The sequence below is a fragment of the Gracilinanus agilis genome, chromosome 1, assembly GCF_016433145.1.
Source record: "Gracilinanus agilis isolate LMUSP501 chromosome 1, AgileGrace, whole genome shotgun sequence".
NCBI lineage: Eukaryota > Metazoa > Chordata > Mammalia > Didelphimorphia > Didelphidae > Gracilinanus > Gracilinanus agilis.
Genome location: NC_058130.1, coordinates 256,130,565 through 256,144,663, shown reverse-complemented (window position 1 = coordinate 256,144,663; position 14,099 = coordinate 256,130,565). Strand labels below are relative to the sequence as shown.

General features: G+C 35.4%; 1 protein-coding gene across 1 annotated transcript in view; it reads left to right on the top strand.

Annotated features, from left to right (window-relative positions):
- The window catches only part of PRPSAP2 (phosphoribosyl pyrophosphate synthetase associated protein 2), a 61,735-nt gene extending 48,750 nt beyond the window's left edge, over positions 1-12,985 (top strand). The window contains exons 10-11 of the mRNA XM_044661280.1: positions 8,078-8,224; positions 12,228-12,985. Coding sequence (XP_044517215.1) covers positions 8,078-8,224; positions 12,228-12,386 — 306 coding nt within the window. The 3' untranslated portion in view covers positions 12,387-12,985. The remainder of the gene's footprint in view (positions 1-8,077; positions 8,225-12,227) is intronic.
- Positions 12,986-14,099: the final 1,114 nt, after the last annotated feature.

Sequence of the window (14,099 nt, the reverse complement as noted above, 5' to 3'; positions counted from 1 at the left end):
TGTATAAAATGACCTCTGAAAACTGCTAAATGTCTTAGGATGGAATGCTTCCAAATAAATCTTAGCAAATCATTAGCATTTATTTAATGTCTGCTTCATGGTAAGCTCTTTGTGAAGTACTGTAGATACAAAAAAAAAAGTCCTTGTCTCCAAGGAACTTACATTCTTTTGTCAGAAACAACAGATACATAAATAAGATATATGGAACAGGAACAAAATAAATAAAAGATAATTTTTTGGGAAAGGAAAAGGAACAATTATGGAGATCCAGAAAGACTTCATGGAGAAAGTGGCACTTCAGCACAGTTTGAAGGATACAGGTTCTGAGAGGCAGAGATAAAGAGGAGTCTGTTCTGGGCATGAGGGACCACCTATACAAAGATATTGTGATGAGAGAGGGAGCAACAGAAAGAAAACCAATTTGTCAGTACCATAAAGGATGTGAAAGAGAGTCATGCATAAGAGTGTTCGTTAGCTAAGGCCCAGATTGTGCCCTGGTTTAAAAATCAGATGAAAGAGCATTTATTTAATGCTAGAGACAACAGGAAGAAAGGAAATAAGCATTTATCAGTGCCCACTATGTGCCATCCTTGAAAATAGATGCTATTAATTATCCTCATTTTATAGTTGAGAAAACTCATAGACAAAGATTAAATGACTTTCCTAGGATCACAAAACTCATTAGAATCTGAAGCAAGATTTAACTCCATGTCCAGTTCATTATTTACTGCACCATTCAACCACTGGTACTTATTGAGTAGGGAGAATGTTCTCATGTGGATAAACTCTAATACCTATTGTTTTTTGTACCTCAAGAAGTACTTCACTGATCTGAGATCACCAAACTTAATAAATAGTAATAAAATAGCTAAACTTTTGTGGAAATCCATCCTTTAGATTTGCTGTGCAGTCATAATGAATTCACCTGGTTTCAACTTATAAAATAAGCAAAGTTTAGTCGAAGTGCTTTTTTAAAGGGAAAAAGTCAAAATGTGCTTAAGTGCAATATTTTTAAATTGTTCATTTTCATGCTTTATGCAAAATGAGGGAAAAAATAATAGTATCTGTTTATAAGTCTCTAATGGAAGATCATCTACTTTTAGTTAATGAAAGAAATTAATACATCATTGCCAGGACCTAGGTGATAGCCACCAAGAGGACCAGGTTAGGAAAGTGCTATGTAGCGATTAAAAGTGTATTTTGATTTTAAAAAATCTCACTGCTTTGGCATATACTCCAAGGAGATCCAGGATAAAAAGATATGGTCTCAATACCCTAAAATATTGATAGCACTTTTATAGCAGTAAAGAAGTGGAATCATAGTAGATGCCCATTAATTGGGAAATTGCTAAACAAATTATGGTTCATGAACATAATGGAATACTTTCATGAATACAGAGGAGTATGCAAGACTTAAGAGAAATAATGCAGTGTAAAGTAGCACAACCAGGAAAACAAATTTCCAAGAAATTAGTGTGACTATAGCAATGTAAATGGAAAGAACATCAGCAAAAGAGGTGAAAACTGAATTCTGTGAGAACATTTTTTCCTGTGTGCCCTCCTTCCACCAGTGAAAAGGATGAGAATGTATCTCCTTACTTTCCTTAAAGATGTGGAGGACTATCTTGATTGACATGTTTGATTAGTTTTGCAGAACTGTTTTTCTCCCCTATTTTAAGTCTGTCAAAAGAAATGGCTTTCTAGAAAGGAAAAGGGGGAATTATTTATTTTGAGATATAGGTGATGTAAAAATAAAAATATTTTTAAAGAAACATGTATTGAAAATATAGGGGGCATCTGGGTAGCTCAGGGGGCATCTGGGTAGCTAACGGGGGCAGCTGGGTAGCTCAGTGGAGTGAGAGTCAGGCCTAGAGACAGGAGGTCCTAGGTTCAAACCCGGCCTCAGCCACTTCCCAGCTGTGTGACCCTGGGCAAGTCACTTGACCCCCATTGCCCACCCTTACCACTCTTCCACCTATGAGACAATACACCGAAGTTAAGGGTCTAAAAAAAAGAAAGAAAGAAAATATAGACACTTTTCTTATTTTTTATAGCCATGCTCCATCCATGCTACCTTTTCTATACTGCATATCTGAATCTCCATACTTAGTCGTTGGCAGGTTTACTGCTGAGACAAGGAAATTTTGTTTATTTGATGCAGAGCTTCTGTCTCCCAGCATTATCACAAAGCCATTTTCTCTACTTATGTATACAGGCTATCTATAGTTTAGCCTATTTCTTCCCACTACATTATTCCAGTCCACAAAGCAGAAAGATTTCAAGTTGTCTTATTCTCTAGTCTATCTCTCTCCATCTTTCTCACAAAAATAGCATAAAATACTATGTCAGTATATGAATAAACACTCTCTTTGGCACTATTATCTGCTAAGTTAACTTTTTTATAAAAGGGAATAAGATTAGTCTGCAGTGACCTCTTCATGATGTAATCATTATTTTGTCTTCTAGATTTCTTTGGTCTCCTCCAGAATTTTCCCAGAAATTTAAGGCTAGCTTAGAAGTGGCAGACACAGTTTATTATCTTTTTTGTCACCCCTTTTGTGGAGTAGGGGGTGGTATGTTTTTCATCTTTCATATGTCATTAACAATGGTCATCATTCCTCTCTGCCAGTCCTTTCAGTACCTGAGTATATTGATCATGTTACTGACTTGAATTCATTGAGAATAACCTGGTCCCTGTTATGCATTTTTGTTCCTTTTCTCCAGGGTGCAGGTCATTCTCCTTAGGGAAAACAGAAGCAAAGTAACATTGAACTAGCTTCTTTCTGATCTCAGTTTTTGTTCTATTCACTTAAACAACATTTATACCCCTTATTTTTGTGCAAACATAACAAAAAAAAAAACGAAAAAAGCAACCAAATAACCCATCCATTTTGTTATCTGGAGCTTTCCCTGCCAATGTCAGGTTTTTCAGAGCTTTAGCAAGCCTAGCACTATTTTTACAGGATCATACTCATTTGAATCCTTGTTATATGTGCTCTTGCTTCCATTTTTTCTATGTCCTTTTAGAGATCTTAATTGATTGTTATATACATAGTGATCTCTTCAGATAGCACTCTCTTTTCATCCTGCTGGAATTGTTTCCTATTGAACTTTAGAATTTTATTCCTCAGAGTTTCCCATTTCTCTTGGGTACTGTCTTCACCTATAGGTTTATAATCCATAGGATCCTACCTCTCAGTCCTTTAAAATCTTATTTCCTAAAACCCAGAGTCCTTTCTTTTCATCTATCACAAACTAGCAGTGAGTGATAACTTCACTATGTTCCTAGGATTTCTGCCTCAGTTTCAAGCATCTGTCCTTGTTAATGACAATTGGAACCAATATAGAATTTCACTTCATTGGTTTCACCTTATGGAAAAGGTTTGAAGTTATTATTATGGCAAGGAAAAACTTATTTGCTTTTATGCTTTTGACTAAGAGAGAGTCCCATGCAGATGTTTAGGGTAATTGAAGTTTCCATTTTCTGCTTGTTGTGAGCTGTTTCCTAAATTCCTCATTTTTTTTCTGTTTTCTGTCAAGGTGTAGTCTGTTGTATTGTGATAATTAGATTAAATCTACACTGCCCATCTTTAGATTTAATCACCAAAGGTAAGAACACCTCCAATTTTGGGAGGTCCATAACCCACATGTATTAGAATGAGTAATGAATCAGAATCAACTTAGGCAGTCCTAAGAGAAGCATATGTTGTGATTGGACATGCAAACTAGGAGGGAGGCACAGGAAGTGACGCATAAGAGACCCCTTTAAAAAGAGAGTTGAATGAGTCAAGAGGTTTTGTGAAGGGGACCTGAGGGAGCTCTGCTGGTTCATGATTGAGACTCTTCCACGTGGTGAGTGTTAAGACTGAATCTTCCTGAACTTCTCTTAAGGAACCTCCCTTTCAATGAGACTCTGTGACTGAAGCTTTGTTTCATATGCCTCTGGGGCCTTTGGGGTTCCAGCCCTCGGCTCAAGGCTTGACTTTTCCAATTAAGGACTAGTTAAATCTGCCTGGTTTTAGCCAAGGGCCAGAGCAAATTGCCCAGTGTGTTAGATCACTTATCCTATCTTATTCTCTCTCTAATTTTTTTACTTTCTCTCTTTTCTTAATTGTAAATTAACTTCCATAAAAGTCAATTTTGACTTGAGATTATTCTTAATTGAGGATTGATAATTGTTCAATCCTCTGTCGATCAATCTTTAATATATTCATCCAAAAACTCCTCTTCCCTCTTACAGTATATAGTGACAAAATAGCATGTTTCTACATTAATCTTCACTCAGTGCTCTCTATCAGCTTTCTGGTTTTTCAATTTCCTCATATTAGTATGTCAGTACACTTTACTCCTCTTACCCTTCCCTTTATCCTGTTTCTTTTGAGTAAGTTGTGCCCATCCAGAGTCATGTTCATGAGTTTCATCCTTCCAAATCTCAGTGATACCCAATTCAACCACAGTCAAATTTGTCTCCTTGAATTAGGATCTGGAAAGATATTTGAAGCACTGGATCTTATCACTGACTCCTCATATTTTGGTTCCTGTGAACTTAGGAGTGTTTCAACTACTGTTCTTCCTTCATTGTAGCTACTCTTTTTTACATACAGTTTGGTGGAGATATATCTATATTCTAATACTAATTTCTAATTAGGAACCTGCATTTACATACCCTTGGTTCTACCTGTATTATACTAGCCAGCTGACCCAACATATAATATAAATTATATAAAATGTAAATTATCCCCTGAGTACTGCTTTGGCTGTATCCCATAGGTTTTGATATGTTGTCTCCTCATTGTCATTCTCTTTAATGAAGACCGTAATTGTTTCTATGATTTCTTCTTTGACCCACCAGTTTTGAAGAATTAGATTATTTAGTTTCCAATTAATTTTAAATTTGCTTTTCCATGGACCCTTTTAATTATAATTTTATCACATTATGATCTGAAAAAGTTGCATTTATGATTTCTACTTTTCGGCATGTGTTTTCAATATTTCTGTGCCATAGAACATGGTTTGATCTTTGTATATGTACAATGTACTGCTGAGACGGTATATTCCTTTTTATTCCTATTCATTTTTCTCCAGATATCTATTAACTCTAATTTTTCTAACATTTCATTTACTTCCCTTATTTCTTATTTGTTTTTTGATTTGATTTATCTAGTTCTGAAGTGGAAAGCTGAGATCCCCCACTAGTATGGTCTTGCCATCTATTTCCTCCTTGAGCTCCTTTAATTTTTTCCTTTAGAAATCTAGATGCTGTGCCATTTGGTGCATAAGTGTTTAGTAATGATATTACTTCATTGTTTATACTACCCTTTAGAAAAATGTCATTTCCTTCCTTATCTCTTTTAATCAGATCAGTTTCTATTTTGGCTTTGTCTGGTATCATGATTGCTACTCCTACTTTTTTTACTTTAGATCAGTGATTCCCAAAGTGGGCGCCACTTCCCCCTGGTGGGTGCTGCAACAATCCAGGGGGAGTGGTGATGGCCACTGGTGCATTTGGGGGTAGTGAATAACTGTAAGGGGGCAGTGATAGTATGTGACAGGGGGTGTTAAGTAATATTTTTTCTGGAAAGGGGGCAGTAGACCCAAAAAGTTTGGGAACCACTGCATGATACATAATAAATTCTGCTCTAGCCTTTTACTTTGAATTTGTGTGTGTCACACTGCCTCAAATGTGTTTCTTGTAAACAACATATAGTAGCATTCTGGTTTTTAATCTACTCTGCTACCCACTTCTGTTTAATGGGTGAGTTCATCCCATTCACATTCAGCATTATGATTACTATGTATTGCCCTCCATTGTATTATCCCCTTTAGATCCTGCTCTATTCCCTTTCACTTTGTTCTTCCTCACAAGTATTTTGCATTTTGTCACCTGCCCTTTAATAACTTGCCCCTCCCTTTAACTATCCCCCCCTTATCTTGTTTTATATAATTTATATATACATATATATGTTATATAATTTACTCCATTCTATCTCTCCATTCCCATTTCACTCAGTGCAACCCTCTCTCTCAATCCTTGATTGATTTTTTTACATATAATTCATATGTGTATATATCATATACATACATATCATTCCATACCATCACATTTACATATATATCATATTATATATCATATACATCATTAAAATCATAATCCACTTACTTCTCCCCCCTCTTTCTAAGTAAATTTCTTCTATCTTCTCTACTATTAAGAGTAATTTTTGAGAATTACAGAATCTTCTTTCCATTTAGACATATAAACATTTTTTTATTTGTTTTTTAAACCCTTAACTTCTGTGTATTGGCTCATAGGTGGAAGAGTGGTAAGGGTTGGCAATGGGGGTCAAGTGACTTGCCCAGGTTCACACAGCTGGGAAATGTCTGAGGCCAGCTTTGAACCGAGAACCTCCCGTCTCTAGGCCTGACTCTCAATCCACGGAGCTACCCAGCTGCCCCCCATATAAACATTTTGACCTTAATGAGTCCCTTAAAATTTTGCTTTCTTATTTACCTTTTTGGATTTCTCTTGATTCTTGTGTTTGGACTTCAAATCTTTTGTTTAGGTCTGGCTTATTCCTCAGGAGTGTTTGGAAATCTTCCTATCTTATTGAATGACCATTTTTTCCCCCTGAAAGAATATACTCAGTTTGCTACCTAGATGACTCTGGGTTGTAAACCCAAATCTTTTGCCTTCCTGAATATCATAAAGTATTTTCTCCTTGAGTTGATGACTCTTGAATTTAGGTATTACATTCCTGGAAGTTGTCATTTAAGGATTTATTTCTGGAGGTGATCTGTGAATTCTTTCAATTTAAGTTTAATTTTCTTATTTGAGGATCTCTGGGCAGTTATCTTTGATAATTTCTTGTAATATGATGTCCAAAGTTTTTTCTCCATCATGGCTTTCAGGTAGTCCAATAATTCTGAAATTGTTTCTTCTAGATATATTTTCTAGGTCAGTTGTTTTTTTTAAGATATTTCATGTTTTCCTGTTTTCATTCCTTTGATTCAGCTTCATTGTTTCTTGATTTCTCATGAAATCATTAGTTTCTAGATGGTCAGTTCTGATTTTTAAGGCCTGGTTTTCCTCTGTCAGTTTTTGGTTTTCCTTTTTCAATTGGTCCATTTTTTCTTGCATCACTTTCCTTTTTCCTTGCATCACTTTCCTTTCTCTTCCCCATTTTTCCTCTGCCTCTCTTAATTGTTTTTTGAACTCTTTTTTGAGCTCTTCCAAACTCTGTGTCCAATCCATATTTTTCTCTTGGCTTTGCGTGTGTTTCTTTTGCTTTCACTGCCCCCTTCTGTGTCTGTACCTTGCTCTTTGTCTCCAAAATATTCTTTAGAGTTAGTTGCTTTTTTTGTTGGTTGCATATTTTTCCTATCTAATTATAGGTAGGCTCTATTTTCTGGGAAGTTGAGTACCCTATTAAGATTCCATCTTTCCTTGATTTTGATGCTATTTTCAGCTTATTTTCTGGCTTGTTACTAGTTTACCAGATGGCCTGAGGGCTTAGAGTTTCTTTCTGTTGCTGATTCAGTTGACCCTTGAGATGCTGATAGCTTAAAGACTTTCCCCAGGTTGGGTATAAGCTTCTGATCTCAATCAGAACTTGATCTGGTTGGTCTCTGTGTGTTCCTGATTCAATCAGACACACCCTTGATTGCCTTGTCCTAGAGCTCTGCCCTTAGTTTGAGGCAAAAAGATTAGGGGGAGGGGACTGTGAACTGTGTCTTCACCCCAATCCCAGACTGGGATTCCTGGCTTTGATCTGGGCCCACACGAATGAGCCCCCTTCAGCTCAGATTGCCTTGGGTTGGCATCCTGACTTCTCCAATTGGAATTTCAAATAAACCTGCCATGTTACTAAGTTAAAAGTAGTGCATGTTTATTCATGATCAATTATAATCACTATAGCAAACTTATGTACTTTATTATATTAAATATATAGATTTTTAAAAATTTTGCATGGACTCCTGTATATACTGTCTAGTTGTTGCATAAAATAAGCTATTTCTAAATTGTCTGATTCCATATAAAAGAAAATACTAATTCATTTTTGTTCTGTGTGTAATTTTACAGGATGACATTATTGATGATGTTGACAGCTTTCTTGCAGCAGCAGAAACACTGAAGGAAAGAGGTGCTTATAAAATCTTTGTGATGGCAACCCATGGTCTCCTATCCTCAGATGCTCCTCGATTAATAGAAGAATCTGCTATTGATGAGGTAAATAAATTTACATTGCCGATTCAAAATAGCATTCCAATATTTTGCTATGCCTAAATTTGAACTAGATAATGTGGGAAAGTTTGTATTATTCTGTACCATATTCAGAATACATTCAAGTTTTTAGTTATTTTAGATTCTCTTTTAAGATTTGGCAAGAGTTATATTTAGGAAAAGTATTTCTCTTCTCTTAGCCTAACGCCTATTACACAAAACTGAGAAAAGAGCTTTAGTAATGGGATAGAAGTCATTGTAGAGTAATCTCTCATTTATCTGGTAACCTTATGCAACTGAGAAATAGAAGGCAATTTTTTTTTAAGTCTAAGTAGCTGAATTGGATGTCACAGAACAAAGCTTCTGCACTTGGAAGGAGCCCCTGAAAAGACCTTTTATAGAAGCCACTTAGACCCTTGTGCAGATACTTACCTGAATGGTTGCTCCCTCTGTAACAAGTTTCCTAACAAACAGCAATTTAGTGCTGCAATTAAGGAAGGGTCATCATTCTGAAATGCAGTTTGTAATAATGCAGCACAAATATCTAAAGTGACTGTGCTCTTTAACTAGAGATCCAATTATTGCTAGTATAATGCTAAGTCAGAGACAGAAAGTAAAATCTCATATGCTCCCATAAATAGTCATGGCAGAATTAGAAACAAAGAAGAAGTTATCATAAGTATAAGAAGTTATCATTGGTATAGGAATATAACAGAATAGGAAAGATTCATAAAAATATGAGATTATATGAACAGATACAAATGGAAGCAAGTAAGCAGAAAAACAATATAAACAGTAACTATAAAAATGTAAATGGAAAGAACAAAAACTATAGAACTGAATCTTATTTATTTATAATGATCAAGCTTGTCTGAAAAGAAGAGCTAAAAAATATTGGAAAGTTGGGGCACTATGGACATGGAAAAGTGGATATTGATATGATCGTTTTGCTACACTGCTTTCTCTTGGTTCTTTAAAATTAAAAAAAAATAGTAAAAGATGGTTCTCTGGATAGGGGAGGAAAGATATATATATATATATATATATTAGATAAAAACCCTTACCTTCCATCTTGGAGTCAATTGACTCCAAGGCAGAAGAGTGGTAAGGGTAGGCAGTGGGGGTCAAGTGACTTGCCCAGAGACACATAGCTGGGAAGTGTCTGAGGCCAGATTTGAACCAAGGACCTCCCATCTCTAGGCCTAGCTCTCAATCCACTGAGCTACCCAGCTGCCCCCAGGAAAGAGATATATTTAGAAATAAGGATGAAGACAGAGCATGTGAGTAATAGCAAGTGGACTTATTTGGCTAAAGCACAGTGTATGAGATGGGAAATAATGTGTAATCTACCTGGAAAGATAAATGAGACAGAATATGAAGTGCTTTCCCACGCCGAACAGTTTGTATTATATCCTAAAGGCAGCAGGGAACCCTGAAGCGTCTTTTAGCAGCCTTAGACTTTTGATATCAGAATATTGGCAATTCTGTAGAAAATAGACTGGAGAGAAGAACAAGTAGATGAAGGGTCACCAATTGAGAGGCTACTGAAAATAGTCCAAGTGACAGAGGGATGATGAAGGCCTGAACTAAAGTGATCATGGTATGAGTGGGGAAATGGGATTGAATGTGAAATATTGAGGTGGAGGAATAGATTAGTCAACTAATGGCATGTTTTTTAGGGAGTTTTGTAGGTCGAGGATGACTTCTGGTTTGCAAGGCTAGTGTCTGGAAGAATAGTGGTTCTCTTGACAGAAATAATGAAATTAAGAAGAGAAGACAATTTGGGGCAAATAAATGAGTTTTATTTGTGTCATGTTGATTTTGAGATGGCTATCAGACTCTTAAATAGAAATGTCCATAAAATAGTTAGAGATGAGGGACCAAGTTTTGAGTGGTTTATGGGTAAAATAGATTTAGGTGTCATCTGTGTATAAGTTGAATCCATTATGAAGTCAACTAAAAAAGTAGAGAGAAAAGGAGCAAGGACTTAGGACCTATTACTGATACCAAAAGTCTAAGCCTGCTAAAAGAAGACATCAATGAAAAATCCTATAAACTAGACCAAGAAAGATCAGTCTGATATTAAGAAAACCATGACAAAAGCATGAAGGACAGTATCCAAAAATGGGGTACAGTCAACATTGTCAAAAAGCTGTAGAGAGGTCAAGAAGGATTAAAAAAAAAAAAACCCACTGGATTTAGCAACAAAGAATTCTTTATGACCTTAGATAGTGAAACCAGATTGCAAGGGTTTTGGAAGTGAGTGAGTAGTAAGAAATCACAAGCAACAAAAATAGACAGCTGTACCTGTAGGTCCCTACCTCTCTGCAGGGAAGAGGGAAGTATGCTTCATCAGTATCATGGAAACAAGAGTAGTCATTGCATTCAAGATGTATTTTGTCCCCTTTTGATGGTTTCTTTTATGTTATTGCAGTCATTGTGTAAAAGTATGTGATTGTCTTCCTGTCACTACCTTTTTTTTTTTTTTTTTTTTGGCATTTTATGTTTTAGAAAAAATTTCCATGGTTACGTAATGATCCCCTCTCCTGCCAATAGCTGACACACATTTCCACTGGTTTTAACATGTGTCATTGATCAAGACCTATTTCCATATTATTGATATTTGCATTGGTATGGTCCTTTTGAGTCTACATTCCCAATCATGTCTGCATCAACCCATATGTTCAAGCAGTTGTTTTCCTTCTGTGTTTCCACTACTGTAGTTCTTCCTCTGAGTGTGGGTAGCATTCTTTTCCATAAGTCCCTCAGAATTGTCCTGTGTCACTGCATTACTGCTAGTACAGAAGTCCATTACATTCTATTTTACCACAGTGTATCAGTCTCTGTTGTACAATGTTCTTCTGGCTCTGCTCCTTTCACTCTGCATCAATTCCTGGAGGTCGTTCCAGTCCACATGGAATTCCTCCAGTTTATTATTCCTTTGAGCACAATAGTGTTCCATCACCAGCATATACCACAATTTGTTCAGCTATTCCCCAATTGAAGGGCATCCCCTCATTTTCCAATTTTTTGCCACCACAGAGTGCAGCTATGAATATTTTTGTACAAGTCTTTTTCTCTATGATCTCTTTGGGGTACAAACCCAGCAATGGTGTGGCTGGATTAAAGGACAGACAGTCCTTTAGCGCTCTTTGAGCATAGTTCCAAATTGTCATCTAGAATGGTTGAGTTAGTTCACAACTCCACCAGCAATGCATTAATGCCCCAATTTTGCCACATCCCCTCCAGCATTCATTAGTCTCCCCTGCTATCATTTTAGCCAGTCTGCTAGGTGTGAGGTGGCACCTCAGAGTTGTTTTGATTTGCATTCCTCTAATTATTAGAGATTTAGAACACTTTCTCATGTGTCACTATCTTCTTATTTCTTATTCTGTATCTGTTCACATAAATTTCCTTAGTATTTTTCAGAATTCTTCATATTTATTTTTTACAGAGCCATAATTTATGTCTTATGTCGTAATTTATTTTGCTATATCTTAATTAATAGGCACATACTGTATTTCCAGTTTTTTTACTACCACAAAAAGTGCTGATTGGAATATTTTGGCATACTTGGGACTTTTTGTTGTATAAAATACTTTTAATAAAACTTCAATAAAATGATTGAAGTCTGGGACATTAAGCTTTATTTGTTCAGAAAATTCAGTTTTCCCAATCAAATATTCTCAGTACCTATTTTTTTAAAAAGAGATAAACAGAAGGAGAGATAGAAAGACTGCCTCCAGAGATTCTAGTCATGCCTATTCAGTATATATAGCTTAACATCTTAGCTGATGGGGGTGGGGATATGTATGCACCTCATATAAAATCTTAATGAAAAAAATTCTGGACATGCTTGTTCAATGACTGCAAATTTGACAGATATAAATAAGCCTGGAAGATGCTGGTATACTGCTACTAAGATTACTCCTAGGGAAAAAAATAGGAGCTATTGCTTGAGAACAAATTAATTTTCTCAGATTTATAATTGGTTTATTCCTCTTGGCAGGTTGTGGTTACAAACACAATTCCACATGAAATACAGAAACTCCAGTGCCCCAAAATTAAGACTGTGGACATCAGCATGATTCTGTCTGAAGCCATTCGCCGAATTCACAATGGAGAATCCATGTCTTATCTGTTTAGGAATATAGGCTTGGATGACTGAGGTTTTTGTTTTTTTTGTTTTTTTTTGGTTTTTAATTTTTTTTCATTTAAAGCTAACAAGGGCCAAACTGGAAATGTATAGAACATGTACTGTGAAGTATCATGCTTGTTCTTAAATATTACTAAGGAATCTTTTTTGGGGGTGGAGGGAGGTTATAGGGGTTTTTCCCCCCAATTTCTTAATCTATGAGGATAGACCAAATTTTTAACAGTTAGGTGGGGTTGGGGAGGGGGAACCTTTTGTGTGTAACTTTTTTTAAAAAGCGCATTCCCAACTCTCCCATGTGTTTAAGAACAGAAAGGGCTAAAAAAGATCTAGTTGTTTAAGTTTAGCTCACTATTTAAAGACAATATTTTAAGCTCATAAACTACCCCTTTTCCAAAGTTGCTTGATTCAAATGGTTTAAGATGTTAATGAAATGAATTAATGAAATAAATTAATCTATGTGATATTTGACCTTTAAAAACCAAAAGGACTGTTGTACACAGTGACATTTTGTAGAAATGCTTTTATAGAAAAGCATATGGAATATGCAACTGTATTTATTTTATGTAACAAAAAGAATAAAGAATTTGTTGTGTGAGGTTTTTTTACATTTTTATTATGTGTACCATTGGTTTGCTTACTAAGATATAGCTCCCCAATTATAATGATAACAACTTGTATTATTAGTCTTTCAAGGTTTATAAAGCAGTTTGCTCATATCAACCTTCTGAATCAGGAAGTACAAATATGAGCTATGCTTTTCAGATAATGAAACTGAGACTCAAACGTTGCAACTCTTCCAGTCATGGCACTAGTAAAGATTGTAGTTAATATTCAGACTTCGGTCTCTCAACTTGAGCTATAACCATGTTTCCACCTTCAGATAGGTGTTTTGTGCATTCTTCTTTTATGTAAATAAGATATGAGGCTTTCTGAAACTATTTTGCAATATCAAATAAGTTTAAAAATACAATTTTCTCTTCTGTTCTTTCTTCTGTGCAGTTGGAAAGGATTTCCAACCCTTTCATAGAATCCTGGAGAGTTAACACTTGAACAATCTTAGCATTCTTCATTTGACAGCCAAGGAAAGCACTCAGATATGATCTTTCATACACACCTATTTCTAAGACCATAACAGGAAGAATACTCTGATTAATTAAGTAGTGTTTCATAATAAGGCAGTAGCAACATTTTTATGTTTGTAAAACTAGATAGTTTATTTGAAAATTAATAATAGCTTATTCAAAAATGAATCTTTTGGCGATATGTTCTTTCATCCAAATTTCCACTTTCAAAGCTTATTTTATTTTTATAAATACCATTTTATTTATATCATTTTATTTCCAGAAGAATTTAATTAAAATTAGTTGGCAAGAGTTTTTAAATTTAATTATCACACCATTTCCCTCTCAAACCCACTGACATTCCTATTTGACTCAGTTAAAAACCCTATTTTAAAAATGACCAAACTTTTTTGGTTTTGGTACTCCATTCCAATGGGCCCCAGTGGACCCAACCTTTTTCCATTCTTCATGATTGACATTTTTTGTTTGTTTCTTTTTTAAAAACAATTTAAATTTTATTTGATTTTCAAATCAGAAGAATCAAGCCTTCTCTCCACTCTTCCCTCCTTTTCCCAGTTTGTTGACATATGAATTTCTTCCTTAATGTTTTATTAGGGCAGTTTGCTGTGATTGCCTCTGATTGTATATTTTTTGTGTATTTTTT